At 34.6% G+C, this 16,380-nt stretch overlaps 1 protein-coding gene across 1 annotated transcript in view; it reads left to right on the top strand.

Moving 5' to 3' along the window:
• Positions 1-15,750, top strand: part of LOC148949364 (uncharacterized) — a 141,496-nt gene extending 125,746 nt beyond the window's left edge. Inside the window, exon 3 of the mRNA XM_089092687.1 lies at positions 15,542-15,750. Coding sequence (XP_088948813.1) covers positions 15,542-15,750 — 209 coding nt within the window. The remainder of the gene's footprint in view (positions 1-15,541) is intronic.
• The last annotated feature ends 630 nt before the right edge of the window (positions 15,751-16,380 follow it).

Genomic DNA, 16,380 nt, shown 5'->3' with positions numbered 1-16,380 from the left:
AATAAAATATTAGTTTTTCTTATACCTGTGTTGTCTTGTATATTTTATCACGATGATTAGGATTTTGTCAAGATATCTCTCTCACTTGGTTCATTTCGTCTATTCGAGGCTTATTTAGGGGTACTCGGGTCTCATGGCTGAGTTTGGGCATGGATTCATCACCATGAGAAGACCCCCCCCCCTTTATAACTGTCATGACGATGCATGCATACATTTCTAATAGTACTACCACTTGTACTTTTTTCATAGTTTGAATACTTCTCCTTGTCGGCATTCAATGCTACAATAACATTGTCATGTGAACACACTTTATTAAAATGATCCATCTTCACTTTTTTAAAGATATGACTTATGTGTCTATCGTTCCACTGCGTAAAAAATACTGATTCAATACATGCAATAGATTAGGTAGTGTACCTAATTTCAAGTAATGTTAAGATATGTAAAAAAAAGTTGAATAATTTCGAAGTCCAAAAAAAAATTTCAGTCCAATAAAAAAAAAAGTGCTACTACAAACATTATTTTTCTAATAGTAAAGGTCATGACTAACATGTCTATACCATTCTCATTTTGAGTTTGGAAAATATTAAATGTGATTTTTTTGTTTAAGTATGTTTCATCTCATTTGAAGACATGTAAAAAAAAGTTGAAAAAAATATATCATGTAAAAAAAATAATGAAAAAAAGTTAAAAAAATTCAAAAAAAATAAAAAAAATGGGGGGAGGGGGCCAAAAAGTTGAAGGGGAGGAGGGCGCCCTTCGAGTTTGGGGATAGGGGACCTTTGGGGAGTTGAGGTTTCTGGTGGTTAGGGTCGTTGGTGCTTATGATCCTTGATGGTTCGTACTCACATACACCTTACTACTTGATTTGCAAGGATTTCTAAGGTTTGTTCAGAATTTCATTATTAAAATTCTTTTCTTGCCATCTAAATCTCTCTTAGTATCAACTTTTTAGTATACTATAACGTTAAACTCTATTTTGAATTGACAAAGCTGTTCAAACACCACTTGTGTATTATACAGAACACATCGAAGAAGTAAAGCTAGGTCAAGTAATAAGACCATTTTATCATCGTTAACCATTTCCATAGATTGATATTGTTCCAAATTTATAATAAATAAGCTATGAGTTAACATGCTCTTCGAGGTTACCTTAGCAGCCAATCGGTTTAACCCTTTTTTTCTCTACCTTCATATGATCCAATTCGCAAATGTTATCTAGCTCTGTTTTTTCCCTATTATTCAAATAAGATCGTTCGTACAGTCCAATTCGCGAATCCCTTATCCCTCTTTGCAAATATAGTTAGCTTTAGCAGCAACACATTCCTAACAAACTAGTCTTGACTAAAGCCAATTGTCCAATAATCAGTTTAACCCTTTTTTCTCCACCTTCATACGATCCAATTCGCAAATGCTATCTAGCTCTGTTTTTTCCCTATTATTCAATTAATATCTTTCGTATAGTCCACTTCTCGAATGCTATACCCTTTTTTCTCCACCTTCATACGATCCAATTCACAAATGCTATCTAGCGAAACATTCCTAACAAACTAGTCTTGACTAATGGAAATTGTCCAAAAAATCAGAAACCCGTCTGATAGTTTTTTTGATCACTTTGTTTGGAAAGGTACCTGAGTAGAGAGTACCTTTGTGATACTCACTCTCTTTGAAAAGGTGTAGAGCTGCCATAGAATTCCATAGATGCATTCTACTTACGCTAAACTTTTTTATTGTTTTAAAAAATAAAGTTTTGAGACAGAGTCAAACTTTAGCGTAAAGAGAGAGGTGTTGAGGAGGGGACAGCCCCTTTCATATACGGAATAATTTCTGTTCGTTTTAAGTTTTAATGTCGCTCCTTACTTTGACTTAAAAAAAAACCTACTTTTTTTCATTTAATTTCTGAATGTTTTTGAATCAATGCAGCTCTTGATTTGGCTCACCGTACATGAATAACTAAAATGAAATTTGTATGTTAATCTTACTTTTTTTGGCTAAATGGCTTTCTCGAAATTTTGTTCTGGCGTAACTTACGAATTAACTTATATATCGTACTACTATATTCGTATGTTTTATTACGTATATTAGGGAGTTCGCCCCCTAGTCAATACCTCGCCCTTTACGCTAAAGTTCGAAAATTATACGAATCGCAAACCCCTGACTCACAAAGGCCGGTTAATTACAATAGGCAGCTCTTTTGAAAGTATTAATAAAAACTTTAGCGTAAAGAGCGAGGTAATGAGTTGGGGGCAAACTCCCTCATATACGTAATAATTTCTGTTCGTTTTAAGTTTTAATGTTGCTCCTTGCTTTCAGTTGAATTTTTTATTTATTTAATTAATTAAAAAAAAACTTTCCGAAAAATAAGTTTTTCAAAGAAAAGTAAAGGCCATTTTAAACTCAAGCTCAGCAGATACAAATACCTTTTAAAATTCAAACTCAAAACAACCAGAATTTACTATTAAAGAATAAATGAGACCCAAAACGAACAGAAATTAAATAGGCAATCGTAGCAAAAACATAAAACAAGTAATAACATAAATGAATAAATAGATCTTAAAGCGAGTAATGCTTAGATTGAGTATGAATATCAAGCTTAAAATGACAAAAAATATCATCCTATTGAAGTATAAATGAAACTTAAAACGAACAGAAATTAAATAAACAATCAATGCAAACAAACATACAATAGATGTTAATGTAAATTAGTAAATAAATCTTAAAACGAGTGTGACTTAAATTGAATATGCAAACCAAGCTTGAAACGAACAAAAATCACCACAAACAAGAGTTTGGGTAGGACCTCCTTCTCTCACTGTAAAAGTCTAAAACCTACTGCGTCATTGGTGCTTTACTGACAACAAATGTTATTACAAATATTGTCTTTTGTACTTAATATTGAAAATATTCATTAAAATTACAGTAAAATTTTGAACTGGTGAGCTTTCAGCAATTAATATCATTATAAATCAAATATTCAGTTTAATTTATTAGTTATTTCTAGAGTTGTACAAGAGTAGAAGAAGACCTTATAGCACGGGACGAACAAGATCATTGACCTACTAATGGGAGTGACGCAACATGCTCAGTGAATACAACCAGGACAATATCATTGGCCAAATCAGAGAGTTGCATTACTAACGGGAATTACATCAGAGCAGACTTCTGAGAATTTCAACATTGGTTTGTGCAATAGCTCCAAGAAGTCTTAGCAAGCGCAACGAATATAAGGAAAGAGTTTTGGTATAGTTGATATTAGTGTGAGCACAGGATTCAAGGAGTGAGAAAAGTTTTACTATACTCATAAATTTATTCATTGAGATATATTTACAATAATGAGTGGAATGTTTGCACTATTAGAGGTTGATAGTGGAGTTGTTAGCAGCAGCAATGATACAAGAGCAACAAACATTGCGGTAGAAATCACGAGAAGATCACGGCTTTGTCTTGAATGGAATGAAGCATATGCAAGATACATGTTATCTTTGAGCAAATTTAAATTGGAGGACCAATTATGCTTCGCTGAAAAGTTAATATAGCACATGTGAATAGACTTCAAAGTGCTTTAAATGCAATAGTGAAGTATATAGAGGACAATAAGTTCCTCATACAAGCACAAATCAACGTCATATCGCCACAGGCTCGCGCACCTTCATTGACTCATTCCTTATCAAAGGCGAAATCCTGTCAAAATTAGCATTGGCATTTGTAAAAGGCGCTAGCGCAATAGGATTGTCGAATGACTACCTACACAAATTTAAGATGTTTGGGCTTTAATCTCTTGTCTGCAAAGTAAACGATATCCCACTCTACAATCTATCTTTTGATAAATTATATAGGACATTGTATGAGTTGACAATACAAACCCAAGATCATGATTCACAACTATTTGAAAATGGTATAACCGAAGAAATGTTCACTAAAACACATGGTATCATTGTACTAGACCTGTCTGGCACCCAGGATATGAGTATAGTACGAACGGGGAGTTTGCGTTTAGAGTGTACATTTGCCGACCCATTACCCGAGAGTATCGCACTAATCTCACTAAATCAGTTTAAAACCTATTGTGAAATCCCTCCCGAAGGCAGTCTTCTACTAGACCCTGCGCCATGAACACTCGTCGAATAATCGGTTTATCAAGTATGGGTCCCTACATGTCCAAATATAGATCCTTTCGTTTGCTCTTGGACTTCTTGGAAATGTCTAAAGTGCAAACAATACCCTAATCATCATTAATAGTATTCCATCAAGAGTGAATACTGGTCATTGGTTGTGCATCTTTCAAACAATGAAGACGATTGAATTTTTTCATCCTCTCGGCCTACCCTTTACATTCTACCCTTCACACATCAACATCTATGTTGAAAGCAGTGGGAAAACTATTATTCAAAATCAGAAGAGAGTGCAGAATCTGCAAACTAAAAGTTGCGGTTTCCATGCGCTGCTATATTTCGTGTTCAGATGTCGCGGCTATACTTACAAGCAGTTTCTCAACATTTACGTAGACTATCCACGCCTGAACGACTTTATGGTTGAAAATATGGTCTCATACCTGTATAATATTGATTTTAGTGCCCTACGAGTAAAGTGCTTAAAAAATGTATGTGAATTTGTTTATTAATAAAAAAAAATGTATGCAACAACAATGTCATTATTCTACACTTTAGATTTCTTCTTATTCGGTGTGTAGGCAACTGTCGAGAGCCACTAATGCTGATAGATCATTTGAATTCACTGTATATCAATCTTGATTGGCTGCAAAGTCAGGGTCACATTTTCTACAGTACAATGTAACTTCACTCTTGTCGTGTCTCTTTGTATAGTCAATGATACTATTTGCATTCATATTGTGAAATTCACATGTTTCAATTTGTTCATTTGAAGCAATATCACATACAGTATTTTCAAGCGGTGAATCACATTCGGTAACTGCTAATTAAAAATCACTAGGTTTATAGTCATAATAGGCAGTGTCGTCACAACGAGGACGTAGAAACCAAATTGTTTTGTTACCCCAACAGTTGAATCGTAGGCTTAATTTTCTCTCTAAAAACAATTTAAAACTACGACGATACCAATCTCGTAAAAATAAATTAAACTTATGTTTGGGGTTCTTTCAAGTCATAGCAGGATAAGCATTCTCCCACTGATCCCATTTGTCATGGTGGCATTTTGAGCATAGTTGCCCTCTAGGGTGAGAGTCACAAAGCTCTTCAAGACATGAATTACAGTCTTTAATTTGTACTGCATATCCTCTATGTAATTTACATGGATTGCATAATTTGTCCTTTTTATTAATACTCATCAATAATTTTACAATTCTCTCATGATGACCAATTGCCAAGAGTATACATACACAGTGGGTATGTATAGAACATCTTTTTTTGGTTTCCGATGTCAACTCTCTCACAGCTAAAAAGAAACTGATCCACGTTCGATAAATTCAGAGGGGGACAGGAGAGGAGTAACCTTGTGACTTTACATAACCTGTTTCGAATAGAGGGGTCATGTACATACAATCTATGGCAATGTTTTCAAAAGTGTATCCATGATATTATTCTGCTTTGTTTCAATTAATATATCAATAAATTGAGTAAAAGTATTTGAGTCACGTCATAAAACTTCACACAAAAGCCCGATTAGGGAAATTTAGTTTTTATTTCTTTTTCAAGCGATCTCCGAGAGAACATATTTTGTAGTAGAGATGACTTGAGAAAGTTGACATTTAGAATCGAACGTTGTGTCATAATCACAAAAATCGACTTACTTTTCTCTTTATCAAATTAATTCATATTTCATAAATTTAATCATAAGAAAACACTCCCACTGCTGACTCTAGACTAACCGTAATTCGTTCTGCTTGAAGGATATTCGATAACCTAAAAAATCCAACAAAAAAAGAAAGGGGACATTTTCGATTTTGAATCAATTTTATTGTGCATGATCATAATTGCAATAATAATATATATTATATATATACAATTACCGATATAGCTTATTGCCCTCTACATGCTTCACTATCCACCTCTTTCCACCCTCTCCACCTCCCCCCCACTCACAATTACTCCATTACCTAATATACGTAACTATCTGATAAAGGCACTTACGGCAGAAATTGCAGGCTGCTCGTCAGGAATGTCCTGCCTTTCAGATGGCGGGGCATAGGTGATTATACTTCTCCTCGCCATGTTCAATGATCTAAGTAGGTCCACATTAGTGGTGCTAGACCCGGCATCGAGCTTTGATTGTTTTTGTTCAGGAAGACTTTGACCATCAATCTCCTAGAATAAAAATTAATTTTCAGTTTTTTCGTCAGGTAAGTCCTTCAAACAACTTATAGGTTTATAGGCTTATAGGCTTAAATTTCAATCTGCTTAAACTCGTAAAAAAGAAATAATTTTACTAGTTCAAGGATGGCCCTAACCTATCAATATTTTAAATACGATAGGCACAAAAGATAACACAATTTTGCGTATTAGGTCCGTTTGATATTTATTCAGTATATAATGGAGGGCCCCGTTCTTTTCCCCAGTACCAAAGTTCACTCCATAAATTATAAAACATACACTTAGTTATTAGAACAAATTTTAAATCTCAAATAGGTCCACGATAGCTAGCTCCAATTATAAGCTAAGAAGACCTAATGGCTTTTACATATCAGAAAATGTTTAAAAGGGAGATACTGTCAGAACAATTATATCGGCATTCGGGTGTCTGTCAATAATCGCTTTTTCATCATGCAGGATAAAAGAAAAAATAACGCCATTTGTATATTAGCCATCTCAGATTTCTATTCAGAATATTAATGGGGGTCTCGTCCCCCTCCCCAGTACCAAAGCTCACCCCAATACATTAAAGATACTGTATATATTTAAAAGACGCGCATTAATCAATTTTTAGTCTTAAATAAGTTACAAAACATATGAATTTTGAGAAAAAATATGTAGTCCGCTGTCAATCACAAAGCCATACGATAGATAGTTAAAGGTAAGTATATGAAAAAGGTCTCGTTTTTTTTATAATACAAGAATAAAAATATTCACTTACCAAGATCCTTTTGAAATTGTCCGTTTCAATACGAATAAATTTAACAAGAAAGACAGGTAATAAACTTATTGAAATAGTTTTTCAAACTGAAGAAAAAGAGTTGTTACATCATCAATTTATACACAAAAAACACGATTATATGACCTCCGGCCGAAACTAGTATTTTTATAGAAAAGACCATTAAACCTTTGAATACGTTATACCAAGGTCTTTAGTTTTGGCTATTGAACTTAGAAAAACCTGTCTGGTTGCTTGGTCGCATTATAGGTCCAATAATATACCGTGTTTACTCGCTTTATAGATACATAATATAGAGTGTTTGTCCGTATTATGTAACCTGTCTTAGAATTGCGTACATGCACACTGACCTAGTTTCCTCAGGTCGATGGCTCCTCGAATAGGTTTCTTTGTGGGCTTCCTTTCAGATATAGGTTTCGTACAGTAGTGTTCTACTGTGGTGTTTGAGTGCATCTTTGTGGGAGTCGTGTAGCTCCGTATTAGTAGAAACCCACAACGACTGCAATGGTCGAAGAATTTTTCTTGATTCCTCATAAAAGAGTATATGGCAAGTTGTTTTATTTTTATACTTTAGCTGGTCCCTAAATGAGAAAGCCGATAACTTACAAGGTTTTAATATTCATTATTCAGAACAGTATTACAACTTTGACAACAAAAATATAAATACAACATTATTGTCATTTCTACAATTCCAAACTACAAAACCAGAAAAATAAATAAAACACGCCCTTAAAAAGTGAAAACACGAACCTTGAAAATTTTACTTAGCTTACACACACAGAGTCAATAGAAAGCGTTGAAAACCGAAGTCAAGTGAATTTAAAGCAGTTACTCAATAGAGATGATGGACTTAAAAACTTCGAAAGATCTCATCAAAATTATACATACAAGTAGCCTAAAAAAAATTACCAAATTCTATATATGAAAAGAAGATTTATAAAATATTTATTTTATAGTTCTGGATATCTTCAAATAAAGCCCGAATAACCCAGTCTGTGCTTTTGACTCTAATAACGCTGAATCATATGACTTTTTAGGTGGAATTAAGGTTTCTTAGGGGGTATTGTACAGAGCTTACCCACCACAGAAGGATTTTTTGCACCAATTCTTATGTATGATTAAAAAAAAAACTATTAAAACAGCAATTAGAATTTGTTCTTACTTCTTTAATTTCAAGCTTGAAATGAAGAGTTCTGGCCTAATTTACTGAAACTTACATTAACCTTAGAAGGAAGGCCTTTCCATGAAGAATGGCTTTTCAATCATCAACGGGAGAGTGAACGCAAAACAGATATTTTTGTTTGAAAAACACAGGACAAGATAAGTTTGTTCTAAAATAAGATTAATAACGGATATTTAGCCTATAAATTATAGCTATTACAGCTATTAAGCTATTTAACACATTTTCACTCTTTAATGCTTTTTCCAAGTTCTTACTTCTTTAATTTCCAGCTTGAAATGAAGAGTTCTGGCCTAATTTATTGATATTTACGTTAACCCTAGAAGAAAGGCCTAGAATGTCTTTTCAATCTTCAACGGGAAAGTGAACGCAAAACAGATATTTTTGTTTGAAAAAACACATGACAAGATAAGTTCGTTCTAAAATAAGATTAATAACTGATATTTATACATTACAGCTGTTATAGCTATTAAGATATTTAACACATTTTCACTTTTTAACGCTTTTTCCAAGTTCTTACTTCTTTAATTTCCAGCTCGAAATGAAGAGTTCTGACCTAATTTACTGATATTAACGTTAACCCTGAAAGAAAGGCCTAGAATGGTTTTTTAATCTTCAACGGGAAAGAGTACGCAAAACAGTTATTTTTGTTTGAAAAAACACAAGATAAGATAAGTTTGTTCTACAAACTTTAGCTTTTCTCTTATTTTTGTTTAACGAAGATAGTGGAAAAATTCTTTAAAAGCTTCGGTTGAATCATTGCGAAATCATTATTCATTTTTTTAATTAGAGTCCCTTAGAAACAGGAAAATATTAATTGTTCATTTTATTAGGGCCTTTGGGAGATTTCATTCTCGAAACTATCCCCCCCCCCTCACAACCAATCATGCCTCCGACGCCGAAAGAAAATTAGATATCGCCGTATTAGAAAAATTCAGAAATAAATATATTCATTATGATTTAAAAACTAATTTTGCTTCACTAGTTAAAAAATATAGCTAATTAGAACATCCAGCTCTAATCAAAGTACTTTAAGTCTCAATTAATTTCATATAATTTTTGTTTTCTTATTTTTTTTTCCTTTTTTGCAGAAATGAATAAAAAAGAAAAAAAAATTAAAAAACAAGTTTTTCGTTACAAAAGTAAAGAGCAAAATTATGTCTTAGGCGGATTAAAAAAAAATTGATATTATAATGAATAATTAACTAAAAGTTAAAAGAAACAACTTAATAAATTGAAACCAATAATGAACTTATAAGTCACAAAAAATAAAACTATTGTTCAACGCAAACTCAAAACGAACAGAAATTACTAAATACTTGAACGAGGAAGTAGTCTGTCTTGTACCCCGATTATGTTTTTTTTTTTCTTACAGTTATTATAAGAGACAAAATAGTTAAAAGAAACGTGTATTAGACTTAATAAAAAATTAAACCATTAATGAACTTAGAATTTACCCATAATAAAATTGATATTCTAATCAAACTCAAAACGAACAGTAATTACTAGATATAGCAAGTGGGAAATTTTCCCCTTGCACTCTGATCATAGCGCGATTGCTATCAGTGCTTTACTGTAAGCAATATATATTTCAAACGATTTCAAAGCGAGAAAGAAATACAAAATTGACTTTTTTTTAAATAAAAGCTCAAGGCCGCATCCAGAGTAAAATTGTTACCTGACTGCAGCTCATTCCTTCCTTCTATCACCCGAAGGTTAAATTCTACTCGTAAAAAGCTACAGAGATGCAAATAAACTAATGTTGACGTATTTTGTTAAGTTTTTTTGTAAGTACCCTCGAACACCCAAAACAATGCATCCGGAGTGACGGGTGCTATTGTGTTTCAGCCCCCTTCCATCCCCTCACTCAAAGGTTCAATTTTACTCGTAAAATAAAGTGGCTACAAAAATACATATAAATAAATTTTGATACGTTCTGTACATTTTTTTTAACAACCCCCTCAAAAAATCTTAGCCTCTCCCCCAAAAATAATCCTAGACATAGCCATACAAAAACTAAACTGTTTACAACATATATTGTTTTCAATTAAATACACGTTAGAAATTGTAAAACGAAAGAGAAGCGAAAGAAAGCACCATTAAAAAAAGGATTCGTTATGGGACGTCATTTTTCTTTGTTGCATTGTGGCTAATGTTATAACAAATTAATAAAGTTCATTTTGAATTCACTTTTAATTAAAAATACAATAATTAAAAACTAAAATTCCAATAGCAATCAAGACCACATCAAAGAAAATTTTCAAGTTAAAACAAACAATTGTATGTCAATATTCTTCTGTTATTGGAAATCCATTTTAAGCTTTGCAGTGAAATTTTGCAATAACGAATCTATTCGGTTCTTTTATGCATTAAAAAAAAAAAATATGTTGGGAAGGAGGACATATTATCGGAACTTTAGTGCATATACGTCTGATAGAACTAGATTGATAATAGAATATATAATCGCAACAAATTCGAGAGCTTTCACTACTGTACTTATTTTTTAATGCTATAATAGTAAAAAACAAACTAATTAAAATATATATTACTTTCAGCAAAGCGCCAATAACAATTGTGCTATGATTGGATGCAAGGGGGAAAATGTCCCACTTCATGTATCTAGTAGTTTCTGTTCGTTTTGAGTTTTATTAGAATATCAATTTTATTCTGGGTACATTCTAAGTTCATTATTGGTTAAATTGTCTTATTAAGTCCAATATCCGTTTCTTATAATAACTTTTAAAAGAAAAAGAATTGTAATTGGGGTACAAGACAGACAGCTTCCTCGTTCAATTATATAGTTATTTTTGTTTTGAATTTGAGTTTGATATTAGTTTTATTTTTTTTGTAAGTTGTAAGTTCATTATTGGTTTTATTTATATTAAGTTGTTTCTTTTAACTTTTAGTTGATTATTCATTAAAATGTCTATTTTTGCTCTTTACTTTTGTTAAAAAAAACTTGATTTTTTAGTTAATTGACAATAAATGGCTATGAGTTCAATTGATATTTCCCATGCCTGGTTTTGCAGCAAAAAGCGCTAGAGCTATCTGTTTAAATGCAAGTACACTAAGTTCACCTGACACCTGCACTAAAAGTACCTGGTTCTCTCTATGTAAGATTAAATAAAAAAAAAACAAGTTTTTTTTAACTGAAAGTAAGGAACGACGTTAAAACTTAGAACGAACAGAAATTATTCCGTATATGAAAATGGCTGTCCCCTCCTCAACGCCTCGCTCTTTACGCTAAAGTTTTTATTGTTTAAAAAATAGAGCTGTGAGAAAGTCAAACTTTAGCGTAAAGAGCGAGGCGTTGAGGAGGGATGAACGAGGAAGCTGTCTGTCTTGTACCCCAATTACAATTCTTTTTCTTTTAAAAGTTATTATAAGAAACGGATATTGGACTTAATAAGACAATTTAACCAATAATGAACTTAAAAAAAAAATAAGTACAGTAGCGAAAGCTCTCGAATTTGTTGCGATTATATATTCTATACAGAATATACAGAATAATTTCTGTATATACAGAATAATTTCTGTTCGTTTTAAGTTTTAACGTCGTTCCTTACTTTCAGCTAAAAAAAAACTTGTTTTTTTTATTTAATTTATTAACGTTTTTAAATTAATGCAGGTTTTGATTTTAGCTTACCGTACATGAATAATTAAAACAAAATTTGAATATTAATTTTACTTTTATTCGGGTAAATAGCTTTCTCTAAACTTGTTTAATTTTATTTACGAACGTTTTTATTATTAATAAATATACGTAACTTATAAATTAACTTACGTAACGAACTTCTATATTCGTATATTTTTAAAACGTACATTAGAGGGTTCGCCCCCTAGTCAATACCTCGCTGTTTACGCTAAATTTCAAATTATTTCCAATTCTTTAAGAATGACTCCTTAATCACAAATTCTGTTAATTAGAATAAATAGCTCTTATGAAAGTACTAAAAAATCTTTGGCTTAAAGAGCGAGGTATTGACTTGGGGGTGAACCCAATCATATACGTAATGTTTTCTGTCATTTTAAGTTTTGATGTTGCTCCTTACTTTCAGTTGAAAAACTTGTTTTTTTATCCGGCACCCCCTTCATAGCAATGTCTCTTCCCCCATGAAAACTTCCTCCATGGAAAGATCCTCCCACATAACCCCCGACCCACCCCTCCCCCCACTACCAGAAAAAATCCCCCCTGAAAACGTCTGTATACTTCCCAATAACCAATACTATATGTTAACATTGGGTAAAGTTCATAATTTTCAGCCCTCCCCCCGGGGACTCTGGGGGATTAAGTCTTCCTAAAAGACTTAGTTATCATATTTTTGACCATGTTTAACAAAATGGCTATCTCACAGTTTTTCTTGGATGACTTTGGGGAAAAAATGAGCGTGGGAGAGGGCCTAGTTAACCTCCATTTTTTTGTCACTTTAAAACAGCACTAGGACTTTTAATTTCCGTTCCAATGAAAGCCCTCCCATGATATTCTACGACCACTGGGTCGATACGATCACCCCTAGGGAAAAAAACAACAAATAAAAACGCATCCGTGATCTTTCTTCTGGCAAAAAATGCAAAATTTCACATTTTTGTAGATAGGAGCTTTTAACCTCTGCAGTAGGATTCTCTGCTACGCTGAATATGATGGTGTGATTTTCATTAAGGTTCTATAACTTTTAGGGGGTCTTTCACCCTTTTTTCGAAAATAAGCCAAATTTCCTCAGGCGCTTAACTTTTGAAGGGTAGGACTAAACTTGATGAAACTTATATATTTGAAATCAGCATTAAAATCTTTGATTAAAGTCTTTTGATGTATCTATTGGTATCAAAATTCCATTTCTAGAGTTTCGGCTCCCATTGAGACTTACAATTCGTTACCACGTAATTATGTGGGAGGATCTTTCCACGAAGGAAGTTTTCATGGGGGAAGGGACATTGCTATGAAGTGGGTGCCGGATTTCCCAGCATTATTTAAAAAGATCAGAAATTATATAAAACACACACACACACACACACACACACACACACACACACACACACACACACACACACACACACACACACACACACACACACACACACACACACACACACACACACACACACACACACACACACACACACACACACACACACACACACACACACACACACACACACACACACACACACACACACACACACACACACACACACACACACACACACACACACACACACACACACACACACACACACACACACACACACACACACACACACACACACACACACACACACACACACACACACACACACACACACACACACACACACACACACACACACACACACACACACACACACACACACACACACACACACACACACACACACACACACACACACACACACACACACACACACACACACACACACACACACACACACACACACACACACACACACACACACACACACACACACACACACACACACACACACACACACACACACACACACACACACACACACACACACACACACACACACACACACACACACACACACACACACACACACACACACACACACACACACACACACACACACACACACACACACACACACACACACACACACACACACACACACACACACACACACACACACACACACACACACACACACACACACACACACACACACACACACACACACACACACACACACACACACACACACACACACACACACACACACACACACACACACACACACACACACACACACACACACACACACACACACACACACACACACACACACACACACACACACACACACACACACACACACACACACACACACACACACACACACACACACACACACACACACACACACACACACACACACACACACACACACACACACACACACACACACACACACACACACACACACACACACACACACACACACACACACACACACACACACACACACACACACACACACACACACACACACACACACACACACACACACACACACACACACACACACACACACACACACACACACACACACACACACACACACACACACACACACACACACACACACACACACACACACACACACACACACACACACACACACACACACACACACACACACACACACACACACACACACACACACACACACACACACACACACACACACACACACACACACACACACACACACACACACACACACACACACACACACACACACACACACACACACACACACACACACACACACACACACACACACACACACACACACACACACACACACACACACACACACACACACACACACACACACACACACACACACACACACACACACACACACACACACACACACACACACACACACACACACACACACACACACACACACACACACACACACACACACACACACACACACACACACACACACACACACACACACACACACACACACACACACACACACACACACACACACACACACACACACACACACACACACACACACACACACACACACACACACACACACACACACACACACACACACACACACACACACACACACACACACACACACACACACACACACACACACACACACACACACACACACACACACACACACACACACACACACACACACACACACACACACACACACACACACACACACACACACACACACACACACACACACACACACACACACACACACACACACACACACACACACACATATATATATATATATATATATATATATATATATATATATATATATATATATATATATATATATATATATATATATATATATATATATATATATATATATATATATATATATATATATATATATATATATATGTAATGAATATACATTTTATGCGCTCCTGAACTAATGACTAAACCTCATGAATTCTTATACCTACACTACAGTTTGATTCAAACAGCCCATAATTGTATCTTCTTTGTGTTTGAACCCTTGCTTTTTCTTTTTGTTTTCCTATTCATAATTCTGTCCAAATCCATTACAAAATAGGGACCAGTGCTTCAAAAAGACATAGCTGACACTCTCTGCCTTTTCCCAATAATAAATCCGTTTTGATTTTAGGATATAAACAAGACAAAATTAGAGTTTAAAGCATCATAGTTCGTTGAATTAAACTTTTATTAGTTACGTGACTTGAGAAGACAACGAAAATATTTACCTGCTGTCGCAAATATCCGGATCTCTTGATTTCAGATTTTGGGAAGGAAAAAACAGAAATAATGGACGACTACGATGACTACGATGCCACAGAGATAGCCAGCACCCCTACAACAAGCACTCCCCTGCAATCTGGGTCACACTCAAAGGATTACACGCTCCATTCGAAACTAAGAGAAGGAAAGTTACAATATTTGGTTTCACGTGTGCATAGAGCTTTGGAGGAAATTCCCTCTAAAATATGAATTTGTCTGTTTTTCTTATTTGAACTTGCTAATAAACTGTATTTTCTTGTAGTGTTATTATTCTCTATGTTGCTTATTCAGTGATGTTTTACGAGACAGTAGCCCTTCTTGCAGAGCAAATGTGATGCAAAGCAAAACTTAATATCCGTTAGGATTATTGTTTATTATTATAAACAATTTATCATGCATTGTTTTTATTATCATGGTTATAATAATAACTAGCTAAATCACAATGTGATGCTGCAGTTTTGAAAAAAGTAAAATTCCCCTCCGCAAGATAGAAAATTCCCTCGCGGAAGATTCCTCCAGAAAAATTTTAACTCACGGAAAGCCCTCCCTGCCTCTGTAAAAATCCCCACATATTGAAAACAGACGCATTTTTAATTCAAAAGTGTCTAATATTTTTTCCTTTAGAAAATTATCCCCCCCCCCCACCCCGCGCACCAATCTCTTCCCAAAAAATTCACCCCTGAAAAATTTTCCCTGGAAAAGTGCAAATTATGTTCTGGTCTCTAGAAGGCACGGGAGCGTTAGCTCTACTCCTCTTTGTGATAACCCTGCTTGTTTTCGGTGTAACTTGGTTATGTTTTTAATTCCTGTTTATTGTGTTTGATTTATTTATTGATGGTG

Source organism: Artemia sp. Qi Xiang Cuo, chromosome 8 (genome assembly GCF_049724085.1).
Source record: "Artemia sp. Qi Xiang Cuo chromosome 8, ASM4972408v1, whole genome shotgun sequence".
Lineage (NCBI taxonomy): Eukaryota > Metazoa > Arthropoda > Branchiopoda > Anostraca > Artemiidae > Artemia > Artemia sp. Qi Xiang Cuo.
Note: the sequence above shows the minus strand (reverse complement) of the source record. Positions and strands in the feature narration are given on the sequence as shown.